General features: G+C 42.0%; 1 protein-coding gene across 5 annotated transcripts in view; it reads right to left on the bottom strand.

Moving 5' to 3' along the window:
- The window catches only part of TAF1B (TATA-box binding protein associated factor, RNA polymerase I subunit B), a 68,922-nt gene that overhangs the window by 20,846 nt on the left and 31,203 nt on the right, over positions 1-16,873 (bottom strand). Inside the window, exon 1 of one of the 5 annotated variants that reach the window (XM_040496043.1) lies at positions 2,992-3,119. The exons of the other annotated variants lie outside the window; for them this stretch is intronic. Coding sequence (XP_040351977.1) covers positions 2,992-3,057 — 66 coding nt within the window. The 5' untranslated portion in view covers positions 3,058-3,119. Of the gene's footprint in view, positions 1-2,991; positions 3,120-16,873 lie in introns of those variants that run through there. 5 annotated transcript variants of the gene reach the window in all.

Below are 16,873 nucleotides of genomic sequence, written 5' to 3'. Positions count from 1 at the left end.
AGTGAATACTCAGTGAAAACTGAAAAAGAAATTTGTATGTAGTCTTCAATCCTAATTTTGCAAATATGTTAGTGCACATTAAATAAGACAACTAAAATATAAATGTTAATGGCATCCATGAGAAATTGGATTGTGGGTGATTTTTATCGCCTTCTTTATACATTTGTTTTCTACATTTCTTTTAATCATTCTGAATATATTTCTTTCATAAGAAAAAAATAAATATTCAAAAACATATTACAGTAGTCTAAAAAATTACATATAGAATTACCATATGATAACGGCAATTGCGTTTCTGTGTAGATGTCTCAAAAGAACTGAAAGCAGGGACTCTAACAGATATTCGCCACTAACATTCACAGCAGCATTATTCACTACAGCCAAAGGTGAAAACAACTCAAACGTCCAAGGATGAATGGATAAACAAAACGTAATATTATTTAGCCTTAAAAAGCAGGACGCCTGGGTGGCTCAGTCGGTTAAGAGTCTGACTTCGGCTCTGGTCATGACCTCACCATCCGTGAGTTCGAGCCCCACGTGGGGCTCTGTGATGACAGCTCGGAGCCTGGAGCCTGCTTCAGAGTCTGTGTCTCCTTCTCTCTCTACCCCTCCCCCACTCACGCTGTGTCTGTCTCTCAAAAATGAATACACGTTAAAAAATTAAGGGGCACCTGGTTGGCTCAGTCGGTTAAGTGTCCGCCTTCGGCTTAGGTCATGATCTCACGGTCTATGAGTTTGAGCCCTGCGTCGGGCTCTGTGCTGACAGCTCAGAGCCTGGAGCCGGTTTCAGATTCTGTGTCTCCCTCTCTCTCTGCCCCTCCCCTGCTCACGCTCTGTCTCTCTGTCTCAAAAATAATAGAAACATTAAAAAAAATTTTTTTTTAAAGAAATTTTCATCTCTGACACACACTACCACTTGGATATACCTTAAAAACATTCTCCCATGTGAAATAAGTCAAACATAAAAAGACAAATACTGTATTACTTCACTTCCGTGCAGTACTAGAAGAGTCAAATCCAGAGAGGCAGAGTATAGAACAGTGGCTCTCTACCCACCCTAATTGGGGCTGGGGGGCAGGGTGCAGTGGGGAGCTGGAGTTTAATGGGGGCAGAGTTTCAGCTTGTAAAGATGAGAAAGGTCTGGAGACAGGGATGGTGGTGGTGAGTGTACTTCATTCCGCTGAACTGCACACTTAAAAATGGTTTAAATGGTAAGTTTTAAGTTATTGTTGCCACAATTGTATTTTGTTTATAACTTTGAAGTATTTTTTAACATTTATTTATTTATTTTGAGAGCAAGAGACAGAGCACAAGTGAGGGAGGGGCAGAGAGAGAGAGAGAGAGAGAGAGAGAGAGAGAGAATCCCAAGCAGGTTCCACATTATTAATGCGGAGCCCAACACAGGGTTCGATCTCCCAAACTGTGAATTCATGACCTGAGCCGAAATTAAAAGTCAGATGCTTAACCAACTCAGCCACCCAGATGCCCCTACAATTTTTAAGAAGTATAAAAAAGGAATCTAAATAACATCTGTCTAAAGGAAAAAAAAAAAAACACAACATATTAGAGAGGTCATAATTAGAATTAGAAAGTTGAAGATTAAAAAAATCAATATATATAAAATCTACATTCAAAATCTATTACTACTTGCTATTTTCTACCTTTATTTTAAATTTTTTTTTTCAACGTTTATTTATTTTTGGGACAGAGAGAGACAGAGCATGAACGGGGGAGGGGCAGAGAGAGAGAGGGAGACACAGAATCGGAAACAGGCTCCAGGTCCGAGCCATCAGCCCAGAGCCTGATGCGGGGCTCAAACTCACGGACCGCGAGATCGTGACCTGGCTGAAGTCGGACGCTTAACCGACTGCGCCACCCAGGCGCCCCATTCTACCTTTATTTTAAAATACCTTAACAATAAGATACCTTAACAATAGAACCCTATATGGGTGAGTTTATGAAGCTGTAATTATTAGATGTGTAACACTAAGGTATGGGTCTGCCTTTCCCTGAAGACAAAATTTACAGAGCAAAAAGAAAATACGGTAGCAGAATCTCTATCTAAAAATGATCACTTAACGGTTCTAGTAGAATACGGAAAGGGACGGTCTTCTTAGCGTCTCAAACGAGGGAAGATTAGAACTGAACGTGGCCACTGCACGCCATTCCTGTCCCAGAGGACGCCATCAAAAGGATCCGAATGCTCCCCTTTGCCTCTAAAGACACACAAGACACACGAAGTCCCTGCAGGGCTGGGCCATGGACTAGCCTCCCCCTACAGCCGTCTGCTCCCACTGCAACTAAGGCCAGTTGGCGGGGCCTGCGCGGCTCGCTCAGCAAAGAACCTTAGGCGGAAGGCTGGAAGCCCGGCTCCACGGCACTGTTTTAGAGAATGAGACCACAGTGAAACCTGTTTGTTCCCGTCCCACTGTCCTCAGCCCACAGAAGACTTAATGAATCTCTGACATCCAAAGAATCTTGTGCTTTATTTTATTACCTTTTGTCAAGATTTTATTTTTTAGTAATCTGCACCCAACATGAAACTTGAACCTACAACCCCAAGATCAAGAGTCACGACGCTCCACCAACTGAGCCAGCCAGGCACCCCAAAGAATCTGTACTCTGCACAAGTTCGCCAGGATATTCTTAGGCGCCCCCCCCCCCCCCCAATAATAAAATGCAGTGGTTTTCCACCCTGATCCTTCCTGCAGCCTGGAAGAGTGCCTCGGATGCCGTTCCCCCACGAGCTTGAAAAGAGCAGTGTGCCCACGAATCCCAGGGCCGGTCAGGATATCGTGGGAGGTCAGGAACAAAAGAAAGCCTCCGCTGGTCTCGGTCCACGCTGTGTGGCAGCAGTGACTCTGGAAGGAGTGGGAGTGAGGGAAACCGAGAACACCTGTTCTTCTTACACTCCCCTGAGCCCTTTGGCTGCACTGAAACCCGCCAGATTCTTCTTCTAACAAAGATTGCACAAGCAATCCCGAGAGCTACCTGTGGCCTACAGAGCGAGGGGGTGCTCGGAGCTAGGGGGAAGCTGGAAGACCCGAACGCCTGCATCTGGAGCCGCTCCAGGAGTGTCTGACAGCTCTGGGCGGTCCTTTCCCTCCTCCAACCAACGGGGACCTAGTCTCACAAAGGGTGCTAAGACAGCTCGGAGGCAGGATGAATCATCTTGGCAAAGTGCCACTCAGTGGGTCTGGCTGAACTCGCATTACATCTTTTCTTTCTACTCATTCAGTCAGAGAGAAGATCAGAATGTTGCTGATCAACATTCAAAATACTGGAGATGTACTTCAGAACGAATTTCCAGTTTCCTCCTTATCCCTTCTTGCTGAGTCTAGCGAGGGATGACGAAATGCCTAATTCTTGAGAGGATTTAGAAACACTGTCAAGGAGCACGGCAGAATAACATGGGTATGACATACTCTCTGTGTAGAAACCGGTCTGTGGGTTTAACATCTAGAAAAATAAGGAAAAGCAGTGCAGAAAAGATGGACCACCCTACTGTCTCCAAGTCCTCTGCAGAATAAACAGTATAACAGAGACAGGTAGGTCTAGGCCCAGCTCCAGTTCAAGCGGTGATCTGATTATTTGGGGCTCTGCATCGAGAGGGTGTCCCTGGAAGAGACTACAGTTTAGCTTATTCCACCGGGAGAACTGAGAGACTTTTTCTAGAAGTAAACAATGCTTTGAATCAGCACCGTGCTCCAGAAACGTAAGTCAAACATACAGCAGAAGAGGCAGAAGCAGAAAAAGGAGGAGGAGGTTATCTCTAAATTTATTAAATAAATAAGAGGAAAAGCCTATCTACCTGGAGTTGGGAATCACAACTCAGCAAAAGGAGACGGTGTGAAACACTAAAACTTAACTCGCACACCTTAACCTCTTCTGAGCTTTGCTCTTCAGGGAGGGTGACGGCAGGAAGAGTCAGGTGCTCCAAGTCTCCGGCTCGGAGAAAGAAAACAAACCACATCGACGGTCTCTGGGTTCTGGATTCTGTTCCCCCTGGTTTGAGTTCTGCCAGATTTGTCATTATGGGGACACAGGGGCCCACTTCAAGGCCAACGGAACAACTTAATGGAGAAAAAGAGGTCACCTAGGATGAAGGTTTAAGGGTCTTTAAAGCTCTTTTCGGGAGTGGTGGTTTGTTTTTAAGGTGTGCTCAACTGTCTAGAATAACAAAAACAAAACAAAACCAAACACAGAAGAAGAAACGGTCCCGGCAGCCCACACACAAAACACTGGCATTATCTCCAACGCCATCTCCTAGAACAATCGCACCTTTTGTCGTTGCTGGTGGAGGTACAGCTGCCGAAGGAGCCAAGACTTACTGGAGAAAGCTAAGACGTGGAAGGACGAAGGAAAATGCTTCCTTTGTTAACCAAAAGCCATTTCCATTGAAAAGTTTCAACATACTATGGAACAGTGAATGCACTTTTGTGAGCAAAGGCAAAGCGTACAATGAAGAAAAGCTGTCCGTCAATTAAGTAAACAGTCATCTGAAGACATCCCAAACCTGCCCCCTTTTTCTTGAAAAAGGAGGCGACAGGAGAGAGGGAATGCGACGTATTGCCAGATGTGGCTGAAGATGCATCTCAAAGGTATAGCAATTGTGCTACGTAGGGCTTCCAGAGGGATACAAATTCACTTAATTACAAGAATAAGAAATCAATCGCAAGGTTAACATGTTTTTTAAAAGGTCACAAAGCTATTAGAAATTCTTCTAGCATGCACTAAAAACAAAGTGCTTGGGAAAGCATTTTATTAAATTTCACAAATATTCCAGTGAGTTTATTTTCCTTCATGAAGCAATGCCTCCAGACAGGTAAGGACAAGCTAGAGTTTCTGTTACCCAACAGGAGGCTCTGGTGATAAACCTGATTACAATACCCTGTCAGAGGTGAACTTCCTGCTTAGCTATTTAAAAAAAAAAAAAAAAAAGAGTACAGTGCCTCACCCTTACTTATTATGGTTGTTTTGAAGCAAAGATTCAGCTGAGAAAAAGCTAATGCTACATGCACCTGTTAATCCAAACTTAAAACAAGACTTTCCATTACAGAGAAACACTAATAAGAAATAAAAGTAATGTCAGAAGTAATGACAAACACAGGAACATATCGTTGAAGGAGGAAGGCTAAAATGATTTCCACGGGTAATATGATTCACAAAACGGTTCACTCTGCATTTTTAGTCTGCTAAGTGGTTGTAAATCTACCATGTAGTAACGTAAAAGACTTTTTTTCTGTTCAAAGTCTAGTCTGGAAGTTTGTGGTGAACACATTTACTTTATGTGAAACAGGGTCTTGGTCTGGGGGATGAGACTGTTTTAGAAATAGGTCGTCAACTTGCACAAAGACAGGCCTTATGAACAAATACAAATTTACGAACTGATAACCAATGAGGACTCGCCAAGTCAATGGAAAAATAGCAATCTGTTATGGGCCCAGGATGAGAGCAGGGGAAAACCTGTTGGAGTCCTCCTTCTGAAGATGTGTCTGTTCTCCAAACATTCTCCTGATTGTTGCAAAGCAGCTAATGTTCAAATCTCACATATGTGTACTAAAGAAGGTTAAAAAGCCAGTATTCTGAAAAGTAGAGGATCCCAAAATTATTTCAGTTTGATTCTGGAAGGGTTATGTGATTATTTCTACAGCAGACTGACCTTACACCCAACGTGGAAAACCTGGGTACCATTTCTCTTCTCCCAGGAACTAGTGATGAGGGCAGACCTGGGCCAAGCATGCTGGGTCCCGGGGGTACTGGCCGAGGATCAAACTAAATCACAGATAATCCACGTAAGTCACTAGTTTCACACGGCAAATATGAAGGATGACTTTCCAAAAAGAAGGGTCCTCAGTGTAGCCTCACACATGTCTTTTCTGACCAAAGTAATTCATTATTGGTTTCAGTATATTGGTGAATAGTACGAATTAACTGGTAAGATTATTTATCTCACGCACTGGTTTTCATGAGTGATACTGACACACCCATAACTGGCATTTTCGATGTCCTTGTTTATACATCAGAGTTACGTCCGTCATACACTTATTGCTAAAACATCAGTAGAATGTTTTCTTTTTTTTTTTTTCACCAAATGCCACTATTTAATGGCCTCCTCATATTTTATGTAATAAATACATCTGAAAGTTTCCTACTTGGGTGGAAAAAACTCCCCAACAGATCAATTTGAAATCCCCTGAAAATAAAGTATTTAAACGTATTCTGGCTTTAGCTATTTCAAATCATTTAATCAATAAACAAAGACTGAATCCTTACCATGTATACGGAATTATATTAGGTCTTGTGGATAAAAAATAATAGAAGCATTAAATGTGGCTCAAAGAATAGTCGGGGATGCAGGACACATACAAACAAACCCATGTATCCCATATTGCCTTTTATTCCTGTTTGAGAAATTCTATTTGGACAACCCTCTAGCTGCCTTTAAAGTCTGAAAAATACAAAAGAATACATGTAACACATTTGTAATCTTGAAGCCTGATAATAAAAAGAACACCCATGAATCCACTACCTGACTTAAGAACTAGAAAATCCCCAACACCGTTGTACCTACCAGTATATTCCTGCCCTCCCCCGCCTTCCACTGCCTCCCCTCCCTCTAGAGGCATAACTAGTATCCTGAAGTTGCTCATCACAAACTTACTTTTTTTTTAAAATTTTTTTTAAGCTTTACTTATTTTTGAGAGAGAGAGAGAGAGAGAGAGAGAGAGAGAGCGAGTGGGGGAGGGGCAGAGAGAGAGGGAGACACAGAATCCGAAGCAGGCTCCAGGCTCTGAGATGTCAGCACAGAGCCCGACGCGGGGCTCGAACCCACGGACCGCGAGATCATGACCTGAGCCGAAGTCAGACGCCTAACTGACTGAGCCACCCAGGCGCCCCTCAAACTTACTTTTTAAAAAAATAATATCATACACATAAACATACTTAAATAAATATATTTATTTTACCTTCTTTTTAACTTAGTGCAAATGGCATCGCACTATGTGTAGTTTTCTGAATCTTGCCTTTGATACTCAATAGAATGTTTTTTACATTCATTCGTGTTGCTTGTGGCTGTAGCTGTTTAATATACCAGTGTGTGACTGTCACTTTTTATCCATTTTCCTGTTGACATTTAGATTGTTTCTAGTTTTGTTTGCTTTGTTTTTTTCATTACCTAGCTGCCTTCTTTAGCCTTTTAGCACCAAATACAAAACTCCCATCAATAAAGAACTAGCTAAGTACAGGGTGCTTGGGTGGCTTAGTTGGTTAAGCGTTTCTTGATTTTGGCTCAGGTCGTGATCACGCTGTGGGATTGAGCCCCACATCAGGTTCTGTGCTGACAGCACGGAGCCCGCTTGGGATTCTCTCTCTCAACCTCGCTCTCTGCCCCTCCCCCTTTCATGCTTGCTCTCTCTTGCTCAAAAATAAACAAATAAATAAACATTAAAAATTTTTTTTTTTAAATAAAGAACTAGTGGGGTGCCTGGGTGGCTCAGTCAGTGAAACATCAGACTTGGGCTCAGGTCATGATCTCACTGCTTACGAGTTCGAGCCCCGCGTTGGGCTCTGTGCTGACAGCTTGGAGCCTGCAGCTTGCTTCACATTCTGTCTCTGTCTCTCTACCCTTCCCCTGCTCACACTCTGTCTCTCTTTAATATAAATAAACATTGGGGCGCCTGGGTGACGCAGTCAGTTAAGCGTCTGACTTCAGCCAGGTCACGATCTCGCGGTCCGTGAGTTCGAGCCCCGCGTCAGGCTCTGGGCTGACGGCTCAGAGCCTGGAGCCTGTTTCCGATTCTGTGTCTCCCTCTCTCTCTGCCCCTCCCCCGTTCATGCTCTGTCTCTCTCTGTCCCAAAAATAAATAAACGTTGAAAAAAAAATTAAAAAAAAATATAAATAAACATTAAAAAAATTAAAAACAAATAAAAAATAAAAACAAATAAATAAACCATGACATAGTGTCTGGTTCAGTTCTTAGAAAAATGAAGAGTTAACTAAATTGTAGTTATGTAAAAGAAGATCTCTCTTCTTAGAAAATATACACTAAAATATTTAGGGCTAATGGGCCATGATAGATATAACTTACCCTCAATGATTCAGATATAAAATTGCATAGATAGGTAGCTAGACAGACAGTGAGAACAGCACAAGTGATAAAACAAGTGGGATAAAATGTTAACAGCAGTTGAGGATACGTGGGTGTTCTTTGTACTGTTTTTGTTTTTGCAACTTTTCTGTAAATCTAAAATTCTTCCAAAATAAAAAGTTTTCCAAAAAAATGTTCTCAATAGGAGCAAAAAAGGCAAAGTACAATGGTTATTGCTACCAAGACATAATCTCATATTATTTTTATGTTTACACTTTCCACCAAAATCTCTAAGAAATTACTCCTCTATCTTACCCCGTCCCCTCACTCAAGAGTAACTTAAAAACAGTCAACAAAAGAGATTATTTCTAGGGCAAGTATTTTGTGTAAACAAAAGCCTATAACCATGACCTTCCAATAACACAGTCCAGCTGGGTGAAAATGTTTAAACAAAGATCACACTAGTCATAACATTCATGAATAGAAATTATAATTTTGTTTAAAAATCCAAGAATGAATGAGCAGTGAGAGACTTTAGGCATTCAAGTAAGAATTTTTTTAGGTAATGCTCATATAAAACACATCTGACTACTGAGTCTACTTGTAAATGTCTACAAATTAGTATCTGGCATACTTCCATTTCCACTCACCAAGGATTAAATACAATGGGAATTGACTTTCCACCATAAACACGGAAGTAGAAAAATCCATGAAATAACAGTTTCAGACAATGGACACAGGAAGCATAGGACTATAATCCCTGAAAGAAGAGAAGTGAAAGGCCCAGTTCACTGCCTGGAGGCGGTCTCCAAGCTGCGGTGCAGGGAGTGGGGAGTGAGACAGAGCCCTGTGGTCTTGCTGAGTTGAGGAGACAGAGACTGGTGCTCCCGAAAGCCGAGGTGGCTATAATTTGCAGGCAGAGTACCAGCGAGGATAAAACCACACACAGAGAGAACTCTGGAGATCTGCAAAGAGGTCCTCTCAAATCTTTGGCTGAGTGCTGATTCATGCATGTGTGAGGAAAAACCCAAGGCCAGTGGGGCGGGGATGGGGGGGTGTGGGGGGGAGAAATCACTGGATTTTTTCCAATGAATCCAAATAATTCCCAGAGCTCATACAAGACACCAGCTGCAGTAGAAAGACTTCATAATACTGGGGGTACTGGATAGAACTTTCTGAGGGAGTATACCACAGTAGCAGGGTTAGGTTAGTCCCAGAATAAAGGCCTAGACCAGCAATGAAAAAGCTTAAAAACAAGCTTCTAAAGGATCAAACTGATCTCTAAATTACCTAATTATACACCAAAACAAAGATCCAGTATTCAACAACATAAAATTCACAATGTCTGCATCCAGTCAACAGTTACCAGGCATGAAAAGAAGGAAAATATGACACATAATTAAGAGACAAACGAATCAATAGAAACAGACCCAGCAATAACAGAGACAATAGAATAAGTAGACAAGAACCTTAAAATAGCTATTATAAATACCTGGCAATATACTCAAGGACGTAAAAGAAAACAAGCATAACAAGGGAAATGGAAAAAATAAAACTAAAGTGAAATTTCTAGAAATGAAAATAAGAAGGTTCTGAAATCAGAGCCACACTCATTGGGTTTAACAGCAGATTAGACATTCAAGAAGTAAATATCAGGGAATTTGAAGACATGACCATATCCAAAACAAACACACTGGGAAAGAAGATATAAAAACCAAACAAACAAATAGACCAAGAGCCAGAAGCCTTAGTGAGCTGTGGACAATATTAAGTGGTCTAACACGGAATTGGCATCCAAGAAAAAAATCAAGGGGAGGGCAGAAAAAAATATGTAAAGATATAATGAAGGAAAAATTTCCAAATTTGATGCAAACTATACACCCACAGATCTAAGGTCAATGAACCTCAAGCATAAGAAACATAAAGAAAACCACGCCAAGGCACATCGTAATCCAACTGATGAAAAAAAGTGATAAAAAGAAAATCTTAAAAAGCAGCTAGAGGAAAAAAGACACATTACATAAAGAATAGAAAAGACAAGAATCAGAAATCAGGCAGGCCTATATGTGACAAACCCACAGCTAACAGCATACTCAACGATGAAAAGCTAAAACCTTTTCCTCTGAGATCAGGAACAAGACAAGGATGTCCGCTCTCACCACTTTTATTTCACATTATATTAGAAGTCCTGGCTAAAACAATTAGGCAGGAAAAAGAAAGAAATTGCATCAGATCAGAAAGGAAGAAGTAAAGCCATCTCTATTGGCAGATGACATGGTACTATATATAGAAAACCCTAAAGCTTCCACCAAAAAACTATTAGAACGAGTAAAGAAATTCAGTAAATTGCAGGATACAAAATCAATACATGAAAAACAGTTGTGTTTCTATACACTAACAGAAAACTATCAGAAAGAAATGAGTTCTGTACACTGAAAACTATAAGACACTGATGACAGAAAGTGAAGACACAAGTAAATGGAAAGATATGCTGTGCAAGTGGGGTAGAAGGATTACTACCGTCAAAATGTCCATATAGCCAAAGCAATCTACAGATTTAATGCAATTCGTATCAAAATTCCAATGTCATTTTTCACTGAAATAGAAAAAAAAAATCCTAAAATTTGTATGGAACCACACAAGATCCCAAATAGGCAAAAACAATCTTTAGAAATAAGAACAAAGCTGAAGGCATCACACGTTCTGATTTCAAACTATGTAACAAAACTATAGTAATCAAAACAGTAAGGTATTGGCATAAAGACAGACACACAGATCAAAGGAACAGAATAGAGGGCCCAGAAATAAACCCGTGCATATACGGTCAATTAATTTACAACAAAGGAGCCAAGAATATCTATGGGGAAAGGACAGTGTCTTCAATAAATGGTGCCGGGAAAATTGGAAAGCCACATGCAAAAGAAGGAAACTGGACCACTATTTAACATCATACACAAAACTCAACTCAAAATGGATGAAAGACTTAAATTTAAGACCTGAAATCATGAAACTCCTAGAAGAAAACATAAGGGGTAAGCTCTTTGACTTCAATCTTGGCAATGACTTTTTGGGGTTGACAACCCCCCTCCAAAAAAAAAAAAAAAGGTGCAAAAATAAACAAGTAGGACCACAGTAAACTAAGAAGCTTCTACACAACAAAGGGAACCACCAACAAAGTGAAAAGGCAAGCTATGGAATGGGGATAAAATATTTGCAAATCCTGTATCTGATGAGGGGTTAATATCCAAAAAAATATAAGGAACTCACATACCTTCATAGCATAAACAAAAAAATCTGATTAAAAAAGGAGCAGAGGAACTGAACAGACATTTTTCCACAGAAGATATACCAGTGAACACCAGGTACATGAACAGGTGCTCAACATCACTAATCATCAGGGAAATACAAACTAAAACCACAAGGAGATGTCACCTCACACCTGTTAGAGTGGTTACTATCAAAAAGACAAGGTAACAAACGTTGGCGAGATTGTGGAAGAAAAGGGAACACTTGTGCACTGTTGGTGGGAATGTAATTTGGTGCAGCCACTAAGAAAAATAGTATGGAGGTTCCTCGAAAAACGAAAACTATAACTACCATACGATCCGTCAATTCCATTTCTGGGCATACACGCACAGGAAATGAAAACACGGGGGTGCCTGGGGGGTCTCAGCTGGTTAAGCAACCAACTCTTGGTTTTGGCTCAGGTCACGGTTCACGGGATCGAGCCCTGCATCGGGCTCTGTGCTGACAGCGCAGAGCCTGCTTGGGATCCTCTCTCTCCCTCTCTCTCTCTCTGCCCCTCCAGCGCTCGCTCTCTCTCGAAATAAATAAATAAACTTAAAATAAAAAAGTACGCTGGACACCAGAGAATGGGAGCAGGGAAGTACAACCCATGAGGTGGACTGTGAGAAGCTGAAGATGAGTATTAGGAGTTCTAGAACAATCTCACACATGCAAAGCCCACAGAGCTACAGTTAATACACTGATGGTGGCGAATAGAATCATAAAAAAAAAAAAGTCAATTCAAAGAAGGCAGGAGAACAAGGAAAAAAATAAAAACTAGCTGGGACAAATAACAGCAAGGTGGTAGATGTAAACCCAATCATATTTATAATTACATTAAATGTCAACGGTCTAAACGTAGAATTATTTTAAAACATGTAATTATAAGGCAGAGAATATCAGACTACATTAAAAAAAAAAATCAAGACCACCACATACTGTCTACCGGGAAGCCACTTTAATTTTTTTTTTTTTTAAGCGCCAGCAGGCATGAGCGTGCATGGGAGAGAGAGAGAGAGAGAGAGAGAGAGAGAGCGAGCGCACAAGCAGGGGAGGGGCAGCGGAAGAGGGAGGGGGAGACTCCTAACCAGGCTCCGAGCTCAGCACGGAGCCAGATGTAGGGCTCAATCCCACAACTGTGTGATCATGACCTGAGCCTGGATAAAGAGCTGGATGCCCAACCAAGTGACCCATCCAGGCACTCCCCAGGAAGCCACTTTATTTATTTGTTTGTTTGTTTGTTTTTAATATTTATTTCTGAGAGAGAGAGAGAGACAGAGCGTGAGCAGGGCAGGGGTAGAGAGACAGGGAGAGACAGAATCCAAAGCAGGCTCCAGGCTCCAAGCTGTCAGTGCAGAGACTGACACAGGGCTCAAACCCACAAACCACGCAAGATTGTGACCTGAGCCGAAGTCGGGTGCTTAACTGACTGAGCCACCCAGGTGCCCCAGAAGCCACTTTAAAAATAAAGATGTAGAGAGGTTAAAAAATTTGTTTAAGATATATTAGGCAAATAATTTTTTTTAAAAAATTGAACTGGCTATATTAACACTGAACAAGGTAGATATGAAAGCAATTCTTATCAGGGGTGGGAGGGCTGGGAGGAAGGACGTTACATAGTGAAAAGAGTCAATTCATCAAGGCAAAATATCCTAGTTGTTATGCACCTAGTACCTGAGCTCCAAAATACTTGAAGCAAAAACTGATAGAACATGAAAGAAAAGGTGGTCATCATGGTTTTAGATTTAAATACGCCTCTCATGGTAACTGATAGGATGAGCAAACATTAGTCTCAGAGTAAAAGTAAAACATGCAAGTAAACATTAACTCATTTTGCTTCTTTTAAAAAAATTTTTTTAACGTTTATTTTTTGAGAGTGAGACAGAAGCGAGTGGGCGATGGGGAAGAGAGAGAGGGAGACACAGAATCTGAAGCAGGCTCCGGGCTCTGAGCTGTCAGCACAGAGTCGGACACGGGGCTCGAACCCACGAACCGTGAGATCATGACCTGAGCCTTAAGTTAGACCCTTAACCGAGTGAGCCACCCAGGAGCCCCTCATTTTGCTTCTTAATTTACAAAATATTTATTAAGTCTCAAATTATAAAAACTTAGGGGGCGCAGAGAACAGTCTAGATTTGATTCAATAGTGAGAACATGATATTTCAGGCTGAAAACCCAAATCACCAGCAGATATAAACGTGGCTCTAACAGTTGCAGGCAATCCTTCCCACACTGCCTATGAGGGCAAAGCCACTCTTAGCTAAAGGCTTAAGCCAGTCTTCTGGGAAACGTAAGCCACACTGGCTACGACAACAGCAGTTTCTTGATTGTGTGCCCTGTCACTCTTTCAGTCATTTACACATTTGGCAATAAGGGGATCTATTGCTATTCGAAAGGACAAGGTATATATTTTTCAAAATAATTATTTTTTATGGAGTGAAGTTTGAGTGTCTCTGTGAGTATAAAGTGAAACCAAATTTCTAAATTCAAAAGGAAATTACTGGTTAGCCACCACTCCCAAGCATATAAACTCAGCCCAGGAAGCAATATCCTCTGCAAGAAGCTGCATTTGTGGTAACCAAAATTAGAAAACACTATACGGAAAAGCAAGAATCATATCCATGAACTTCCTGGCACCTCCTTTCAGAAAACGTAGAAATGTGCATATTCCAAGTGGGTTTTGTTTTATTTATTTTTAACAGAGTTTTAAGATGAAAATTTTAATTTCCAAAAATGATACATTTTTTCCCTCCCAGTAGTGTGAGGATAACTCTTCATCTCCTCAGAGGAGAAGCTTTTCCATCCTGAGACCTAGAAGGTGTGTCCATTTCAACGTCTGTGATTCACCTGCACTTTGAATAGATTATGTCAAATAATCCTCACGAAAACCCTAATGAAGTAGGTGTTTACTTATTCCCAAATCACATCTTTTCTTAGGCCTGTTTCCTTATTGAAAAACTAAGAAAAGTGGACTAAGTGATCTATAAATTTTCCTCCAGTTTTAATATTTCATGATCCATATAAAAGATCCCAGTGTCTATTTCTAAGAAGCTTACGATGTGGGTAGGGAGTTAAATACAAGTAAATAATTTTAGGCACTAGCAAAAAGTACAAATAACCTCAACCAAGCAAAATTATCGATATAACTTGAGTGGTGAATGGTTCTGAGAAATCAGGTTAAAGCCCAGTCAGTTGGGATGTAAGACACAGAACATACTGAAGATTAAGGAAGACGAGACAGAAAGGGAGAGGAGACGGAAAGAGGGGAGAAGCGGGGGGTATGTGGAAAGAAGGGAGGGAAAGAGAAAGAGAATTTTTTATTACCCAAGACTACACTGGGGTGACTAATGCAAAAATACTGAGTTCCATTCGTCCCTCTAGAAAAACCACACAAATATAAAGACACAGACTGAGAATTACCAAGCTAAATGTCTTTTCCTTTCAGTGGAACACTTGAACAAGGCTCAGAAAACTAACCATGAACAATTTTTTAGCAGTTAAATTTGAAATTACTAATTAACGAATTATACAGATTTTCAAATCAATTATTTTTTTGAGGTTTATTTATTTACTTTTGAGTGAGAGACAGAGAGAACAAGTAGGGGAGGGGCACAGAGACACAGAATCTAAAGCAGGCTCTGACAGCTCAGAGCCTGACACGGGGCTCAAACCCACGAACTGTGAGATCATGACCTGAGGTTCGTGGGTTCGAGTCCCATGCTGGGCTCTGTGCTGACAGCTCGGATTCTGTCTCCCTCCCTCTCTGCCCCTCCCCTGCTTGTGTTCTCTCTCTCTCTCAAAAATAAATAAACGTTAACAACAACAACAAAAGATGAAAAACCCATCAACCTTGAGCACAGGCTAGTTCTGAAACTAAAAACTTGAGACAAACAGGGCTCCTAAGGTGGTAGGAACATCTTCTACTTTGTAAGTATCTCCTTGATTTTGCTCAAGTTCAGTTCCTCCACCATATCTCTGGCAAATTAGCTGGGGTCCGGAGTGCAGACTGGAAAAACAGGATGTGTCCTCTTGTCCCCAGTCCTCTAAATAAATTACCACAACCCTCCAGTCACGGAATGAATAAGTCACAGGAAGAAACGTACAGCATAGGGACTACAGCCAGTGATATTTAAAAAAAATTTTTTTTTTCAACGTTTATTTATTTTTGGGACAGAGAGAGACAGAGCATGAACGGGGGAGGGGCAGAGAGAGAGGGAGACACAGAATCGGAAACAGGCTCCAGGCTCTGAGCCATCAGCCCAGAGCCCGACGCGGAGCTCGAGCCCACGGACCGCGAGATCGTGACCTGGCTGAAGTCGGACGCTTAACCGACTGCGCCACCCAGGCGCCCCCAGCCAGTGATATTTTAATAGTGCTGTAACGGGGCGCCTGGATGGCTCAGTCGGTTGGGCCTCTGACTTCGGCTCAGGTCATGGCCTCATGGTCCGTGAGTTCGAGCCCTGCGTCGGGCTCTGTGCTGACAGCTCGGAGCCTGGAACCTGTTTCGGATTCTGTGTCTCCCTCTCTCTGCCCCTCCCCCGCTCAAGCTCTGTCTCTGTCTCTCTCAAAAATAAACGTTAAGAAAAAATGTAATAGTGCTGTATGGTGACAGACGGTGGCTACGCTTGCGGTGAGCACCGCGAAATGGACAGACGTGCCGGATCACCACGCTGTATACCTGACACTAATGTCACACCGTAGGTCAACTGTACTCAAATTTAAAAATTTTTTAAATTAAAAATAAAAATACGTGATCACAACCCTGCCCAATCGGAGAAACAGACTAACCTGCCTTTTCATAAAGATCCTTCTCTCAGGAAGGCCACTCTGGCCGGCCAGCCTATGCTTCGTGCCAGGACACATGACCCACACGGGCACTTCCAGCCCAGATCATCCTCCCGTCAGACCCCCTAACCTCTGCCTTCTGGTTTCGGGTGCCATCTCCACCACAGGGCCACCTCTCGGTTTTGGTAACCAGTCCGGAGCTTCTTCGCTGCCTCGATGACCTACTTCCACTTCCTGTCCCCACGTCTCATCCAATGCTCCCTGCGTGGCGGGGTCCCACATTTGTCTCGCTCCAAACTAAGGCTACCTTGGCCATGCTGGACTATGGTCAGAGTGAGAGTGCCAGGCAAGTTGCCTAATAGCTCTGTGCCTCAGTTTCCTCATCTGTAAAATCAGGGTAGTAATAATATGTACTTCACAGGATATATGTGTAATAATACTTCCTGAATAATCAAGGAGTTCATAAAATATGTAAAACGGGGCCTGGTACATAATAAGTGCTACCACTATTATTATTTCTTCTTTGTCTCTTCCAGGTTCAGTGCTGGCTGCAACCATACCCCCCTTCCTTGTGCTGCCCATGGACGCACACCACCGCAAGTCCAAGTGCACGAGGGACTCGTCTCCTCTCTCCTGGAGATGGAATAAACGGTGACGACACAGAGGCAGCACGGGGAACCCGCCTGCAAACTTGCTTCCTCTCTTTAAATCCA

This window comes from Herpailurus yagouaroundi, unplaced genomic scaffold (genome assembly GCF_014898765.1).
Source record: "Herpailurus yagouaroundi ecotype Mexico unplaced genomic scaffold, PumYag 188, whole genome shotgun sequence".
Lineage (NCBI taxonomy): Eukaryota > Metazoa > Chordata > Mammalia > Carnivora > Felidae > Herpailurus > Herpailurus yagouaroundi.
This window is presented reverse-complemented; position numbering and strand designations above follow the sequence as displayed.